This window comes from Diabrotica undecimpunctata, chromosome 8 (assembly GCF_040954645.1).
Source record: "Diabrotica undecimpunctata isolate CICGRU chromosome 8, icDiaUnde3, whole genome shotgun sequence".
In the NCBI taxonomy this organism is placed as follows: Eukaryota; Metazoa; Arthropoda; class Insecta; order Coleoptera; family Chrysomelidae; genus Diabrotica; species Diabrotica undecimpunctata.
In genome coordinates this window covers 125,773,647-125,792,593 of record NC_092810.1, presented here as the reverse complement: position 1 = coordinate 125,792,593, position 18,947 = coordinate 125,773,647, and the positions used below count along the sequence as shown (strand labels likewise).

Here is an 18,947-nt window from a genome sequence, read left to right as displayed (position 1 = left end):
CTATATTACTGCTTTCAGGGATTTCTTCAATTGCTTCCAAAATCTCTTCATTGTTTGTATCTACTTTTGGTCGACTATTATTACCAACAAGTTGCGGTTGCAATGTGCCTCTCTCCCGTAGACGACGATCAATGAAAAGAAATAATCGTCTGTCTGCTGTATTTCGATTAGGATATTTTCCTGCATAACGTCTTGCAGCTGCTGCACTATTCCCTTGACATTCACCTGTAATTACCAAATTACCAATAATCATCTAAAACCCTAATTTAACCTGAACGTGAACACCATTTTAATAGAAAATTTAGTTTTCATAATAATCTTACTTACTTACTTAGTCCTACCTTACCTTACCTACCTTACCTTAGTCCTGCCTTTCTACCGTTAGGTGTAAGGCAGGTGGAGTTAAGTTTTGCACTGTTGTCTCCATGCTTTTCGGTCTTGTGTTAGATTTCGTGCACTTTCCCATGTCAATCTTTTCTTCTCAACTTCTTTTCTGATTTCGTCTACCCACCTAACTCTTGGTCTTCCTCGTTTGTTTTTCCCTTGCACTCTCGTTTCAAACACTCGTTTTGTTAATCTTTCATTCGACATTCTACACACGTGCCCGAACCATCTTAGTTGCCCCTCTACTATTTTTTCGTTTATTGGTTCTAGTTTTAGGTTTTGTCTGATTGTTTCGTTACGTATTTTGTCTGTCCTCTTTCTGTTTGCTATTTTCCTCAGGAACCTCATTTCCATAGCATTGACTCGAGATTTTTGTCTCCCAGTCAATGTCCATGACTCGCTATTATACATGATTGTAGGTCCAACTACTGATTTAACGACTGCCGTTTTTACCTTCTCCGGTATCTCTTTTTTCCCCAAAATGTTGTTTTCATAGTGTTAAATAAGCTTTCTGTTCGTCCCGTTCTCTCATTTATTTCCATGTCTTGTTTACCGTTTGATTCAATTATTACTCCTAGGTATTTAAAATGTTCCACTTGTTCTAGTTGTTTTCCGTTTAATTGTATTGCGTGTGTCTTTCTCTTATTTGAAATTATCATTGTTTTTGTTTTCTCTGTATTTATTTTCATATTTATGTTTAACAGTTCTTCTTCTAGGATTTCAAGGTTGTTCTGTAGGTCTTCTCTGTTTTCTGCTATCAAAACCATGTCGTCTGCAAATAGAAGCTCTGATAGTTGAGTCTGTTTCATTTGCCAGTATCCTAATGTTAGTTTTCTTATTCTTCTCTTGGCTTTCTTTATTGCTTCATCCAGTACCACTGAGAACAGCAGTGGGCTCAACACGCACCCCTGTTTGACGCCTTGACTTGTAGTAAATTCTTCGGATTCCTCGTTGTTGGTTCTCACCGTATTTGTATTATTATTGTACATATCCTTTATTACATAAATTCTTATCCTATCAACTCCTCTTTCCTTTAATGTCCTCCATACGTCCTTTCTTTGTATTCTATCAAACGATTTTTCCAGATCAATAAAGCATATATGTATTTCTTTATTTTTATTGATTACTTTCTCACTTACTTGTCTTATTGTGAATATGTGGTCTTGCGTGCTTCTGTCCTTCCTGAATCCACATTGTGTATCTTCCATAGTTGGTTCTATTTGGGTTTTTATTCTTGTTTCTATTATTCTTGCGAATACCTTCCCAGGAATACTTGATAATAGTAATACCTCAGTAATTATTACAGTTCCTCTTGTCGTCCTTTTTGTGTATTGGTAGTATAATGTCTTTCTTCCAGTCCTGTGGTATTTCTGCTCTCTTTATGATATCATTCATTAGTTCTTTCATGCTGTCTACTCCCCCTATTCCCATGAATTTTATCATTTCCGGGGTGATATGATCCTTGCCTGGTGCTTTGCCTAATTTAACTCTTTCAATTGCCTTTTCTAGTTCCTCTGTTGTTATGGGTTCTACTTTTTGTTCTTCATTTATTTCTTGTATCTCCACTATGTTGTCTACGTCTGTATGAGTTAGCTCTTTGAAATGTTCTCTCCATCTTTTCATTATTTGCTTTTCTTCTGTTATTACCTTTCCATTCTTGTCTTTTATATTCGGCATCATGTGTTCTTTCTTTTGTCTTAGAAGAGTTTTTGATTTTCTCTATAATTATTTGTCATTTTTAGTCCAAACTTTTCCCATGACCTTTCTTTTTCTGCTTTCACAGCTATTTTAACCTCTTTTCTTTTTTCTTTATATGCCTCATAATCTTCAGGGCGCTTTGTACTTAGATATCTCTTCCATTCTTCTTTTTTGTTCTTCACTTTCCTTTGTATTTCTTCCGTCCACCATTCAGTTCTCCTCATGCTATTAGTAATAATAATCATGCACAATAATTGAAATATTTATTACTGACAATATGTATTGTTGATGCTACTATTTAATACATAGTAACCATAGCAACAAGTGTTATACAGTCGACTAGAGAATTTTTAAAACATAATAAAAAAGTATCACCATCTCGATAAAAACTGGCTTATCGAAAAATTACTAGGAGGCAAAAAAGTCTTAAAAACATTGTGTTTAACTATTGATACTACAATAATAATTTGATTGGAACGAATACAAACATTTGGAGGGTTTATGGGAACAAAACCCCCATAAAATTTTATGGGGTGTACAAATGTTACTGTTATTTTTTTTTTTAAATAATCCTGCAATAAGAAAGCCACATGTCCATTTTCAATATAAAATCTCTAACAGTTTTCGATATATTGGATAAAATCGATTTTCATTTTGTAACTTCAAAGGGCTGTAATTTTTTTATGTGCACATTTGTACTAAAGTAAGTAAGGTTCAATCGAACTATTTTTGTTACCCGAATACGTGTTTTATGACTTACCTTTTTGTTACATTCTGTATATTTGATTTGCAGATGCCTTAAGTATTATATGATGTAATTATCACATGTTTTTTATTGAAAAATAACGGATAAATTATCTACGATTAAACATTCTTTGAAGGAATTGCATGTGGCATTTTATCACTACAATATGACCAACGAATCTATAATTATAGAAAACGATTTATTAATTTATTTAGTGGTACAAAAGCCCAATTTGTGAGAGGAAAACCTATAGAAATTATAAAAAATCTTATTCCCATTTCATCTCATCTCTTTGGAACTTTTTTTTAAATGTCTTGGTGCGTTTTGCTTCAAGATTATTGAATAAAACCATAAAAAAATATTTTTTAGAAAATCTTCCATTATACCTGAGGTAATGATAGCATCTTTGATGCCAAATATAAAAGTGTAATAATGTGTTCCTTATCAATAAAAGACATCGCTCTATCGTCCTATTTATCACAAGAAAATGTAGTTTGTAAGAAAATCTTTCTTTTTAAACCTATAAAATAAAATACTGTCAAAAATGTGTAGTAAGGTGCCATGTGAACGTGGCCTTAAGCTTTAAAATATACTAATTAATATTAACGATTGCTAATCAGAAATAAAGAAGCACTAAAATTATAATTGTATTTGTAACTGTTGTTAATTATATACATTAAGGATGCGGAAGGTCATGAACGTATTATTTTAATTGCCTTGAAACCATTTACACAGGAAGGCATCAAATCTAAATTCTGTTGGTGATAAAAATGTATGCAATTATTCTAACGGAAACAGTAAATATGGCTCGAAGAACTATCTATCTATATAAATAAAACACTAAACAGTAGTACATATATGATTTAAGACACATAAATTAACAACATAACACTACAAATTTCCGTCACAAACCTGTTAATTTAAAATGACAAAGAATTGTCATGAAGGACCTACATAAAAATGAAATATTACTTACGCTATGTTCATAAAAATGATAATGAAATCTTTTTCTTCGCGTGCCATATCAGAATTATCCTAGTTTGGCGATCAGCATTGCGAAGGAATCTCGATTTTCTGCCGCATAGAATAATAATTGTCCAGCATTTGATATCTAAGTCCATTCACGAATATTTTTTAACAAAGAGACCTGTTTTCTTTCTACACCTCCAAGGCCTTCTATTTTGCCTTTAAGGAATAGTTACAGTATTCTATATCGATTTTCCTTGACTATATGTCCCAAATAAGACATTTTACTGTGTTTGGCAGTCTTTGGCAATTCTCTCTCTTTGTTGACCCTCCTTAGTAGTTCCTCATAAGTTTTTCTTGCGGTCCAAGGTATTTCCAGCATCCGTCTATAAATCCACATATCCAATGCTTCAATTCTGTTCATATTTGATACTTTTAGTGTCCACACCCCTTCTCGATACAAAAGTGAAGACCAAATATAGCACTTAACTATTATTAGTTTTAGTTTTTAACTGAGATGATCATTACAAAGAAATATCTCCATTTTCAGAAAAGTAGTTTTAGTCTGGATCTAGTTGGTGCTTTATAACAGTTTCCAAACATGTAATTTTGTGAACTTTTTCAACTTGGACTCTATTTAATTGACTTGGCTATGCACTTGGATTTGGGTTACGACTAAAAACTAAAAATTTGGTTTTATAAGCGGAAGAAGACAAATTTTAAATGGCCTGCGAGCTGGAGAGGGCATATAATCTAATTGATTTAGCAAATAACATAAGAAATATTACGTCACAACAGCTTCCAAACGTAAAACAAGCATTTTATGATAGACTAGGTTATTGTCTTGCAAAAGAATTTTTAAAATAATACTTTTTCGTTTTTCGTTGGGCATAGCTTACAATAAAAATTTGTTTGGTTTTTAAAAAGGTTTTTAACTGCATTGTAATAACTTTAAATTATTTACGTAGATTTACGTAGCAGAAATAACTAGCTAAATAAAAGCTAAAAGTTAAAACGTCTGTGGCCTTGACGACAGCAGTGGGCTCGAGAAAGCGCAGTTTATACAACACTTACCTCAATGTATATAACTCATGTCCAGCTAAAAGATTTACGTACTGTACATATAGCTCGCAAAGCATTCTCATCATCATATCATCATAGCCTTGCAATGCCATGGAATTATAACTCAAGCCTGGACGTGTAATAATCCTTTTGGTTAGAAGTGGAATATTCTCCCATGTTCATTATAGTTTTCTATTTGTTTTCGCGGCTGTGGTAATCTGCTTTAATTTTTTTCGGTCCCTGCATTAACCTTTCCAATCTAAAACCTTCATGGATCTTACTTTGTCTTTCACGTCATCTAATTATCTTTTTCTCGATCTTTCTCTTCTTCTAGGCCATATTGAAGTTCAATTAGATATTCTTAGAAGCATGTCTTGATGTGGTCTTGATGTGATATGACTGATCTCCTTAAAGTTTTTTCTTTTACTCTATCCCTCCCAGTTTTTTCAATTGTCACTCCCAAGTTCTAGAAGGTGGCTACAGTTTCTAACAAATACATAGTTTGATATGATCAGATATGTATCTGTTTGTATGTCTTTCCTCCCTATCTTTATATACTTGGTTTTATTTTCTTTTAACTTGAAACCTATTCTTTCTGCATGCTTTTTAATTTTTCCAATGCTTCTATTACTGCCGTCTTTGCCGTTTGCTGTGATAGTCAGTTCATCTGCGTAGGCTATTATTTGAAGTTGATTGGTAATAATATTTTTATTATCACAGTGTTTGGGAAAAGTCCTTGATTTACTTTGTTTATTTTTATTTCTTCAGAAATTATTGCGTTGAATCTAACTTCCTCGGTGTTGGATTTAAGCGCCACTGTCAACGTTTTCCTAAGTTTTATTGGAAACCTAAGCTCCCTTTATTCTTCCATTACTTTAACCGTAGGATTAAATCAAAGTCACTTTTAAAGTCTTTAAAAAACGTTAATTTCTCAAATCTATTCTCTTGCTTTTTGTATTATTTGTTGTATATGTATGGCGTTAATTATGAATTTTCCTAGTCTAAACTCATTCTAATAAACTCTTTAAGTGTTCACTATATTTACCATGATAATATAGGCAATATTTAGAAGAGATACAGTTCAGTAAGTTTTTGCAGTCTTCTTGGATGCCTTTTTCCAAATCGGCACTATAATTCCACTGTTCCATTCATCTAACATCATATTTTTATTCCATAGTTCCTCAATTAAAATACATATTGCTTTCTGCAATGATATCGTTCTCATCTGCTACCTTGTAATTTCGGAGCTCTTTTATATATTTTTGTTTGGTTTTAGTTGTTTAACGAGGTATTTGAAATTTGCACCAACCAGGGAATTTTGACAATCTTCTGGAAGGATAATATAACTAACCAGAAAATACAGGAAAGGCTCAAAAACAAAAAGAGCAATTGAAAATGCAAAACCGAAAAACTAGAGTATTTAGGATATTTTACACGTGCAGATAATTACCAATTGCTAGAAAAAATATTCAGGGCCTCAAAGTATTGAAAGAATTTTTGGTTAAAAAACCTGAAATAATGGTCCGCTTGCATTTCTATCCAACGGTTCTAAGCAGAAGGCATGCTAATTAAAATTCATATGATAATAGCAAACTCTTTTAATAAAGATGGCAGCTAAAGAATAATCATCATCATTATCACTGGCACAACAACCCTTTTTGGGTCTTCTTGATCTGTTTCGTGCTTTTTTTTCTCCAGTTTTTTTTATTTTTAAGGTTGTTATATAATTTTCTATTTGTTCTAACTATCTCAGCTTCGGTCTTCTTCTTGTTCTTTTTCCTACTGGTATCTGTTTGAATATATTGTTTGGTATTTCGCCTTCTTCCATTCTTTCTACATATCCTATCCAACGCAGTCGTCCTATTTTAATGAATGTTATAATATCCGGATCCTGGTATATTTTGTATAGTTCAGAGTTGTATCTTCTTCGCCATATTCCGTTTTCTTTTGTGCCCTTATACACTCGCGATCATAAAATCCGGGTCATCTTGAAAATTTCAAGTTTCTTCAATATTTTTGCCTCTGGTGCAGTAATAACCTTTTTTTTGGATAATGTATTTTTTATTTGTCATCAATGTTTGATTTGAAAGAAAAAAAAAATGGTTTTTTATTGTTTTTATTGAAAAAAACAGAAAACAAATCAAATTGTTGATAAAACAGACATACGAAAAAATATGGAAAATACAGAACGTGGTAAAAAATCAGTGAAATTTCAATGACCAATATCGTGTATTGCCTCCCCTTGCTCTAATAACCTCTTGCAGACGACGGGGCATACTCTCAATTTTTCTCCGGATTACATGTTGTGGTATGTTTTTCCACTCACTCACTAACAGATCTTTAAGCTCCTGTGCGTTGTTAGGAGGAGGTGTATGGGTTTGAATACGTTTTTTCAAATCGTCCCAGAGATGTTCGATGGGATTCAGGTCCGGAGACCTAGCTGGCCAGGCTACCCTCGTAATTCCAACTTCGTCCAAGCATTACATACTGATCCTGGCAACGTGCGATCGCACGTTGTCCTGCATAAAAACGGCGTTTTCTCTAAGCCCTGCCATGTTGGGCATAACATGTTCTTCCGGAATCTCCGTAATGTACCTTCGTGCAGTTAGGGAGCCATTTTCGATGAAGGGTAATTCTGTGTGGAAGTCTGAAGATAAACCTCCCCAAGCCATGACAGAGCCTCCACCAAATGGCATTCTTGGAGCAATGCAAGCTTGTGAAAATCGTTCACCGGTTCTCCTCCAAACTCTTACACGTCCATCGGATCCAGTTAGGCAGAAACGGGATTCATCTGAGAATAACACTTTGCTACAATCGTTAATTCCCCAACGCGCGTATTGTCGAGCAAAAGCTAGTCGTGCAACTCGAGGCACCCGGCGACGTGGCGGTTCTCTAGCCATTACCCGAGAAGATAGTCAAGAAGAGCAAAGTCTTCTCCTGACTGTTGGAACACTAAAATTGCGATTTCGTACTTCCTCTAGACGATTTTGATGCATAACCGCTGTTGAGGTCCGGTTTCGTAAAGACTGAAACACAAGGAAACGGTCATCTAGTGCCGTGGTCGTTGTTCTTCGTCCAGAGCCAGGTCGCCTGGTTAGCAAACTTGCCTCCTGGAAGCGTTGAAGCACTCGTTGAACCGTAGAAAGGCTTACGCCAACAGTTCTTGCCACTTGCCGTTGAGTGTGACCGTCTTCCACAAGTGCAACAATTCGTGCCGTTTCAACAGTCAAAGGCATTTTTGTCAAAAAATAAACACTAATAATGGCACTAATAAACACGAATGGTGGCAATAATAAACGTTTGTCCGTTGCATTTGAACAGAAAGTCGAAGCACAAACGAGACATTTAAAACAAGCGGAGTTACAGGTAGGGTTCATTTTGGGATGTATGCACTTTACCGCGAAATTGGCACTATTGGAATTCTTTGTTACAAAGGAAACCGCAAAAATTCTCAGAAACATGCATTAGTTTGTATTAGTGTTATTATTATTTACGATAAAGCTCGTTAAAAATGAAATATCGGTGATTTTCAAGGTGACCCGGATTTTATGATCGCGAGTGTATATGTGTGGCAAGATTTTTCTTTCGAAGGTGGCTAACAACGTTTCCTCTCTTTTAGTGAGTGTCCAGGTTTCTGAGCCGTATGTGAGTAAAGAATAATATAAGAATAATAATACACAACACTTTTGTATCTTTACCATTTGCCTAGTCCTTTTGCATGAAAAGTATTCATGTTTTTCTTTCGGCTTTTCTTCTGAAGCTAATATTCTATTATCCTCTAACTTCGGACTAGTCAATTGTTCTTACTTATCTGTTCTGTTATTATTTAATATATTAGATTTAGTAAATTATTGCTTTCGTATTGCTATTAATATATTGTTTTCATAATCGATGGTCTTCTTGTTTAGGTCTTGTCGTTGTTATTCGCCTATTCCATTGTTTCGGCGTAATTTAATTAGATTAGATCGGTACTATATATTTTTAGACGGACAGATACCATATATTTAAGTAATCGTAAAAAAATCTATTAATTATTTTAAAGTTTTAAGTGTTTTTACTTCCTCAATACTTCTAGATATACTTGTTATATAAAACAGTAATTACAATTGCATAAAAGATAACAATCAGCAATAAACATTTTGCTACTTTAACTCGAAAACTTTCTTCTTTATGATAATTCCATTGAAAATGTTAATACTAATTACAATTTATGTTATAACTTATAACATACCAAGAAATTCCAGTTTTTTTTATAAGGACGAGTTGATATAAGGGCGGATATCCATGTACATTGAACTGTTCTTTAATATAATATAACAATGTACTTGAATCTCTTTAACGAAAGCTTTAATTATGGTTTTATCAATTTACAATAATTTGAAAATAAATTATTTTAAATAAAATTCGAGATAATACAGAAGTGGCATCGTAAAAATAATAGGTGTTAACCCAAGGTAGGACACAATATGAACAAAAAAAATGGCAATAATAATATTTATGGAATTATGAGGAATAAATTAAGAAAGACACTAAAAACTTGCAAAGTTAAGTAATTACTTGTAAAACTCTCAACGATAATAATATAACAATTTATATTTGCTTATTGGGGACTAAAAGGGGGGACTGAACAATCATGGGCTTGAAGATATGGTAAGCAAATAAATTCAAACGTTCGCGAATGGCTACTCATGTTTTGGTTGGAAAACTACGTCATCGATAAGGATTCCTTTTTTTTTTGAGGAGTGTAATAAACTACGAAAAATAAATCACAAAATACTTAGAGATGTGTTGGGCAACAGTAAACAAAAAGATTCCTAAACTATTTAAACTATTTAAAAAAGTCCTCTTGCTACTTACAAAAAAGGTTTGTTCTTCTTTCCTAAAAAATTGTATGAGTGAATATCTTTTTAGAAGAAATAATTTTAAACTCCTAGTTTATAGAAAAAAATTACATTTTTATTTTTATTTCACATAAACAGTTATTACAAATAAAAATATTTAAATTTATCAACAAATGTTACATTGAGTTGAACCTTCTAACAAAACAGAATTTTTCAAAATTTTGACTTATTAACTAATTATCAAAAGTTAATTTTATTTAAAAGAAAATAAAATATGACAATTAGCTGATACATAAAACTTATATTTATTTATAAACTTTTTAAATTGACATGAGAGCAAATCTTATTGTAATAATGATAAACGTTTATTTAGAAAAAATTTATAAAACTACTCATTTCACTGGCTAATTAATTATTCCTTTTTAATGATTAAAAAGAGTTTGTTACCTTACATTTACAATCTACAATAGAAAACATTGTTCCACCAACTTCAAAAGAGTCTAGATACGACCCATGGGATGTACAAAATGGAGGCTGACACACAAACTAGAAATCAAAATCAAATCAAACACACAAACTAGACTTCAGGTTTTCCTGGATGATAACAATATGTGTTTCCTTAAACTCGGCTGCTCATCTTCCACTCAAAACCACGTGAGCCTTCTTAGCCCTCAGACGCTGCTATCAAATCCCTTAACAAAGAAAATAGCTTTCAACAAAACGGTGATTAATTTACTATATAAAAACCGCCACATAGCATTTCGAGCTCAAATCACCTTCGTCTAACCAAAACTGATGGAATTAAGCAAAACTTCAGGTCGCTGTGACGTATCAGCCAAGGGCGTTTAAGTAAACAACTTTAGATCGCTGGTACTTATCAGCCAGGGGCGTATCAAATAAATTATTTTATATACTTGATTTTTAAAGGAAAAAAATTATGCTACAATAAAAAAGAAGATGGGTAAAAAAAGGGGAAGGGAAATAGGAGAAAATTATCTTGGAAAAGAATCAAAACAGGAGCAATTCAACCATTTTGTGGGAATAATGTTACAAGACCCTGAGGTTTCAGAGCTATAACTATCATATCGACGGAGGAAGCTACAGCTACCTGAGGACAGGAACGTCAGAACGTTTTATATTAAAAAAAGGTTAATTAATGCAAATACTAGTATAAACAACGATAAAGAGTAGTTAATGATAAGACTCGCAAAGATAATAAAACGAAAAATAGTTAAAAAGTGTGTAAAGCAACCGTAAATACGTATTTTTGACTATTTGGTCGTCATCAGTATGGTGCAGCCAAATTAGACTTGGGAGAAAATTAACTTGGGAAACTTGGAAAAATTACGGGAGCACCGTACTGATGATGACCAAATAATCAGAAATAAATATCGCAATATTTAGAAAAAGTATTTGGAATTTTCATTTAAAGATGGAGTTACTCCAAATAAAATGATATGTTTGGGTAGAAAAAATTATTGTGAAAAGTCATCATCATCATCATATAACGGGGGTCCTACGGCGATTGCCGCTTCCCGCATTTCAGCCTCCATCTTTTCCTATCTCTCCAATCTCCCTCTTCTAAGCCTCTAGATTGCATTGTTTTTGTAATTTCTCTTCTCCAGGAATTTGGTGGTCTTCCCCTTTTCCTTCTTTCTGGCGGAACATACATTAAGGCTTTCTTTGGCCACCGCTCCTCCTCCATTCTCATCACGTGACCATACCATTGTAATTGCCTTCCTTGTATTCTATCTGAAAGAGTATCTCTAATTCTTGTACGGTTTCGTATTTCCTCATTCCTGATTCTTTCCATTCTCGATACTCGACATGACCTTCTAAGATAATCCATTTCCACAACGTCTACTTTATCTCGTTCATTCTTTGTCATCGTCCAACATTCGGCACCATATGTGGTAATTGGTTCTACAATTGCTCTGTATACGCGAAGTTTGGTATGCATCTTTATTTTATTAGACCACAGTAATGAATTCAGTATTCGGATGTATTTTTTCCCTTGGGTTATTCGGTTTTGTACATCTATCTTAACTCTGCCATCTGCTGATATGATGCTTCCTAGATATTTATACTGGTTGCAGCCTTTTATGACTGCGTTTTCAAGCCTCAGATCTGTGGTATTTCCTCCAATTTTTAAATATTCTGTTTTGCTTATGTTTACAGTAAGCCTACATTTGGCATATTCCTCAAATAATTTTCGATTCATATATATGTGAAAAGTAATAGTTGTAAATACCTAGGATCGGTATTACAGAGTAATGGTGAAATAGATGGAGATGCATGCAGTAGAATTAGGATTGGTTGGATGAAATGGAAGAAAGAGAGTGGTGACAGAAAAATTCCAGTAAAGCTGAAGGGAAAATTCTATAAAACAGCCATAAGACCATATATGATGTAAAAAACTGAATTACAATTAAAAAGAAATCTAGGAATGGCACCGATCGATACCAAGATAAGAGATCATAGGTTGAGATGGTTTGGACATGGTCAACATCGTATCTCTTATATGGTCTCTATTGGATCAGATAATAGGGAAACTACATGTTAAAATTACCTGATGCTTAATTATGCAAATGAAAATGTATTTCAAGCAAAAACTGGAACAGTAAAGAGAATTATTTAGTTCAACACGGATGTCCATGAGCTACATACTTTAAATAAGATAATAACCTTGGATGGTGAAATGATTGTAGAAAATAATAGCTACCTATGATCGATATTATTGTGTAATGGGAAAATGTATGTAAATGCATTAAAATTAGAAGAGGACGAATAGAAAGAGGTACAACAGATTTAGCTGGCGGAAATGAGAATGCTTAAATCGATAAGTGGAGTGACAAAATAAGATCAAATTAAGAATACATAGATAAATTATTACTCCCAAAACTGCAACAAATACAGAAAAACTGATGAGTGATTACAATTCAATATTAAAGATTCTTCTCTTCTTCTTTTTCATCTCTGCTGTCATCAATGTTATGCTTCATCAATGTTCCTGTTTTCATCTCTGCTGTTTCTAATATCCTTTTTGTCCTCTCTGCCGTGTCATTCTTGGTCTGATAACTGTTATATTAAAGATTATGTGCAGGAAATTTATGGAAAGTATTATTTTTTACTTTCAGTTTAGATATGTTTTGCCATGTTAGGGTTTGTGTTGCAAAGGGACGTTGAATTCTCGAATATAATTTTTAAATATACAAAGGTTTTATTATAAGTCCTTTTTAGATTAGTTATTTACAAATAGAAAGTTTTGAATCAAAATTAATGAATATATACTTCCATTATTGATGATTATTCTTCTTTTTTTTTTAACAAAGAAGTGTACAAGAGTAAGTATATTTCAGCTATTAATAAGGTGTGGTACGTTTCTTTGTGAGTACGTTTCAGACAATGTGTAGGTCAAAATATTCCCGAGCTGAGTGAACCAACTCAATATTGTTTAATGGAAATAAGTTTAGAAACCGTAAGCTATTAAAGAAATTCGAAAGAAATCTTCATTAATATTAAGAAATGAGACATATTGCTTAAGTACATAAATTTCTAGTGAAGAAAATCTCAACGTGATGAAAAATTTTTTTTGGTGAAAAAATTTCAACTGGAGAATATGTTTTTATTTTTTAGTGTAATTTTATTTCCATAAATGTAATTATTTAGGATTATTTAAGATGTACGTTAATTTTTAGACTTATACTTTACACTGTGATTTTAAAAGCACTAACTATTTTCTTTCTTTTCAGGCTGGTATATGTCGATGGTTGTTTCTTCTGGTATCTCTTGCAACATGGGTGTCATTAACGAGTAAGTAGGATACTGATCTAGGTTTAATTAATATTTAATGGCAGAAGTAATAAAATCAACTAGTATAAGCAACTAAAACTTTAATCAAGTACATCAATAAAAACTTTTGTGAAAAAAACGCGACTACGCAACTACGATTTATGATCACTGTTTTATGATTTGTATTTTAAATATATGAATAATATCCTTGGTTTTAATATGTATAAAAAATTTATTATGAAGAAACAGAACGAAATTCTACAAAAGAAAGAAGAAAGCAACAAACCTTGGATGACCCAAGAAATACTGGAAACCATAGACCAATGAAGAAAATAGAAACAAAAGCTGAGATAAACACAGAGAAAAACACAAATTAATAAAAAACTAAGTACAATAAGGCTAAGAAAAAATGGATGATAGAAATACACATTGTAATGGATTATAACTTCCATAAAAAAATTAGAAAGTTACCTGAAAAATCACGAATAAAAACACCTAATCTATTAATTAACCAAAGCAGTAAACCTATTAACAACCCAGATGAAATAAAACAAGTATGGACTAAATATATTGAAGGTCTTTTCAGGGACACAACGACGGAAGCAACTCAAATAAATAGAAGAAATCCCCAATGATATTAAAATACGAAGTTTAATATTCTATAAACAACTCGAAACTGGTAAAGCCACTTGGCCAGATAAAGTTTACATTGAGCTGATTAAACTTATACATGAGGGAGCAATGGCTATGATCTTTAACAACAAATACAAATCTGGCGAGATACCTATAGAATGCTCCTCCACCAATCCTCCCGGTCCAAGGCATACTCCTCCTCCAAACCTCTCGATTCCATCGCTCTTATTACTTCATTCCATGAGTGTCGAAGTCTACCTCTTTTTCTTCTTCCAGGGCTTCCATTTGTGAAGTTTTTGGGGCCAGCGTTCGTCAGGCATTCTCAATAGGTATCCAAACTATTTTGAACCTCTTCTTTCTATTGTGTCAATGACTGTTTCTCTAGCATTTATGTTATTTCTTATAGATTTGTTGGTCTTCCTTTCCTGCCGTGATGTTCTAACACTTCTTCTCAAGTAATCCATTTCAACTGCCAACAATCTTCTCTCCAGGTCTGCATTAATTGTCCATACTTCAGAGCCATAACAAAGAACTGATTCAACCATGGTTTGCCATATTTTTTTTGTTCCTTTTGGAAACATTGCGATCCCACCATAAGGATTTCAGATATCCTACAATTTTACGTCCCTGATTAATTCGGTGTTTAATTTCGGTTTCTCCCAAGCCGTTTTTAGCAATGAGTGTACCTAATTATTTAAATTTTTCCACTTGTTTGAGACTCCCATTCCATGGCAGTGGTTTTTCCAATTTTGGAGGGCTGCCTCAATATATAAATTAAACAATAAGGGTGACATACTGCATCCTTGTTTTAGTCCTTTAGTTACTTTTATTCCTGTATACTTCTGTGATTGTTCCTAAAAGGTATGGACTAATGTCGAGTTGTTGTAAATCTTGCCACAATTCAAGTCTTGGGACTGTATTATACACCTTTTCTATGTCGATAAAGGCTAGACGTACTTTGGTACCAACCGCTATTCTTCTTTCTATTAATTGTTGGGGTATAAAGTTATCAGCGCAAGATCGAAGATCAAAGATTCAAACGTCAATAAACTTATTTTAACCCGCAATTGCGGCTTATTCCCATTAAAATAGTAATTAGATCTTATCTCTGTCATTAACCCGGTTGGTGTTTCTCTTCTTCTTCTTTCTTTTTAAGGCTGCATCTCTCTTATCGTCACAGAGTTCATACCTACTTCTGTATACATTCTGTTTCTTTCCACTGTACATCTATTACGCTTCAGCATTGTGTAACAACCGTATAGGCATTTATCTGTATCTGTCTTTCTGAACATATAAAGATACGCCCTAAAACAGACAATCTACCCAGTCCCTAAGGCTCGGGATCAGCATCTTGGTCCATTGGACAACATTTTCCTGGTTGTTCCACTCTTCTTGCCATCTTTCCATTTCTTCTTTTTTATATAGCTGTTGTCAAATGATCCCTTCTCTCATAGAGATGTCTCTTTTCTACTGCTAATACATGCAGAAGAACACAAACCCCCCTCAACCCCCAAAACCCCCCCTGAGTGCGCCGCAGAGCAAAGTTATGCCTTTACAAGAACATATTGTTATTAGAACAATAAGTTTCCATCCACAAATATTACTGAAAAATGATTCATGTTATCTAAAACTATTATCGACAATATTACAATTTTGTTGATGGCTAAAAATTAAATGATGTGGTATTATTTAATATCTTAGTTGGAATTAAACTAAGGTAAATGATCAATCGTCAAAAATGTTATTTAAAACATGGGAACAGTTTTTGCAATCTCGATATACTGTTACTAGAATTAATATTAAACTCAACAGTCTTCCGAGAGTTGAACGGCATGGATTATCACTGCGCTAAACTTTTGTCATCTTCTTTCTTTTCATATTTTTAACAGTAGCATTTTGATTGGCGAGTACAGTGGACGATATTTTCTTTATGAGAGGTCTCTATGTCGAAGATAACCGTATGCCGTTATCTCTATTATTGAGACAATTTGGCCTTTTTTAAAGTTCTATGGCTTCTTGGATAATTCTTGGTTTATAGAAGCGGATGATGGCTATGGTTCTGGAGTTTTCAAAATCAATTTTGTGACTTGTGTGAAGATGGTGTTGACCTAGAGCTGAAATTGAATCGGAATTGCGAACAGAAATGGAATGTTCATAAATCCTATTTTGAATTCTACGATTTATTTGGCCTATATAGGATCTGAGGCAGTCTGTACAAGAAATTTCATAAACTCCATGTTCTTCATTTGAAATGTTGTCTTTGATTGATTGGACAAGAGATGAAAGTTATTGTTGGGAGTAAATATTGTCTTTAAACCTTTTGATTTAAGAATTTTCTCAATTTTGTCAGTGACACCTTTGATGTAAGGAAGAGAAGCTCATATGAGGAGAGGTTTGAGTCTTTGGGTTGAGATTGAGTGGGAGATTGATGTCTGTGGATGCTCCTATTGATGTGATTTTTGCGGTAACCGTTTTGGATGAGGGCTTGTTTTAAACTAGAGAGCTCAGTGGGTCTACTTGCATCATCGCAAAGGCGTATTGTTCAATATTAATCTTAGGTCTAGGTTTAATTGTACTAATCGCAGAAAATTTTCGGAACATTTTATTCGCCCCTACGTGGAGGAATTTTACCAACTAAATCATATAGCAACCAAAACACATACAGAGGGATACGTGGATTGACTACCTAAAATAGCTATATGCAGATTACCACAAATGAAGAATTTAATATAAATGTACAGGAAGTTCGGAAAATACTTGAAAACCTGAAGAACAGAAAAGCAGCAGGTAAAGACGGGATACCAAATGACTTCCTGAAATATTGTGGAGCAGCAATGACGGAACAATTAACAACATTAATTAATAAAATTATAAAACAGAATAAAATACCGGAAGAATGGAAAACGAGCAAACTAATTCTACTATTCAAACAAGGAGATAAAAAACAGCCAGAAAACTACAGAGGTATAAACTTGTTAAATACTACGCTAAAACTTACAACTAAAATTTTACAAGTGCTAATAAATCAGAGGATAAATTTAGCAGATGAACAACAGGGTTTTCGTAGTGGAAGATCGTGTACAGATGCAATATTCGTTATAAAACAAATTACTGAGAAATCAGTAGAGTATAATAGACCAGTTTTATGTGTCTGATTGACCTAAAGAAAGCGTTTGACAGAGTAAGACTCAAAGATGTAATCCATCTTCTGTATAATAGAGAAGTTTCCCTAAATATTATAAAAACTATCGATAACATCTACCAAAACAACAAAATGGAAGTCAGAATAGATGGACAACTTACAGAACCTATAGAAATAGGCAGCGGAATAAGACAAGGAGATTCATTGAGCACCATGCTCTTCAATTTGATCATGGATGAAATCATCAAAATCGTTAAAGGAAGAGGATACAAAATGGGAAACAAAGAAATCAAAATACTCTGTTACGCAGACGAAGCAATATTAATAGCTGAAGATGAAGATAGTTTGCAAAGACTAGTCCACAGATCTAACATAAAAGCAAAAGAATTTAATATGACAATCTCATCTCAGAAAACTAAAACAATAGTAGTCTGTAAAAAACCAACCACTTGTAAAATAGAAATTGATAACATTAGTATTGAACAAGTAATGGAAATAAAATACCTGGGAATTACACTGTCTACTTATGGAGACCTGGACAAAGAAGTGAGAGATCAAGTGCAAAAAGCAAATAGACTGGCAGGATGCCTTAATAATACTATATGGCGAAACAGACACATTGACACTGAGATGAAGTCAATAATTTATAAAGCTAGTGAACGACTAATAATGACATACGCCTCAGAAACAAGACTCGACACAGCCACAACGCAAAGGCTACTGAAAACGGCAGAGGTGAGAGTACTGAGAAGAATTACAGGAAATACGCTGAGAGATCGAAAGAGAAATGAACGCATTAGAAGAAAATTTAATGTACAGTGTATAAATGAATGGACCCAAAAAAAAATAATGGAATAACCACATAAGCCGAATGGAGGAGACCTGTATCGTCAAAATAGCAAGAGTATCGGACGATCGCGCAAAAGATGGAGTGACAACCTTCCATAGAGGTATTAATTCGCCAATGAATAAGCAGAATTGCTTATAAAGAGGAAGAAAAAGAAGAAAACGAAATCATATAGCAATCTGCTGCTACGTAAGGATTGTTTTCTAAAATTCTGTAAAGCCTGCCGAGACCATAAAGTCGTTCCCAAATTTCTAAAACTCAAACACCATATTTTTTCTTTTATCTCCCAAATTCTCAGAAAGACCAGTTTTGCGCTTCACCAGAATGCTCTCCTAGTGTCTTTCTCAGATTCTCTCTCAGAAAAACTAGATGCCGAAAATATCAATATTTTTAATATTTGGTCATCTACTCATTCTTTTAATATACATATTAGATTATGGGACAGTTTTGACTGTATCAACACACAGATAGCCCTAAACACTTTCGAATTTTAAGACTAAAACTCAGAAGAGCAAATTAGCGCATCTAATTGCCGAACAAATTCCAAAAACCATAACGTGAAAACCCACTACAGTGGATCATAACTTTTCTGATACCCCTATTTTGACCATTGCCACTCAAACTTTAGCAAAAGGTTTTAATTACTCTGTTACCTCAAGTCACATTTCAATTGAGACAATCATCTGTCAAACTGAAGTTCAAACCATCGCCAGTTTACCTTCCGAAGATGTTAAAATAACTAGACAAGGAAGGCATCGCTAGAGTTCTTAGAACCTCAAAGCCTCCTACTCCAAACTGCTACAACCTCTACATTTCTAATGCTTTCTGGTCAAAAAG

At 33.5% G+C, this 18,947-nt stretch overlaps 1 protein-coding gene across 2 annotated transcripts in view; it reads left to right on the top strand.

Moving 5' to 3' along the window:
• Positions 1-18,947, top strand: part of Cht6 (Chitinase 6) — a 296,348-nt gene that overhangs the window by 115,788 nt on the left and 161,613 nt on the right. For both annotated transcript variants that reach the window (XM_072540946.1, XM_072540945.1), the window contains exon 2: positions 13,449-13,509. In XM_072540946.1, coding sequence (XP_072397047.1) covers positions 13,449-13,509 — 61 coding nt within the window. The remainder of the gene's footprint in view (positions 1-13,448; positions 13,510-18,947) is intronic.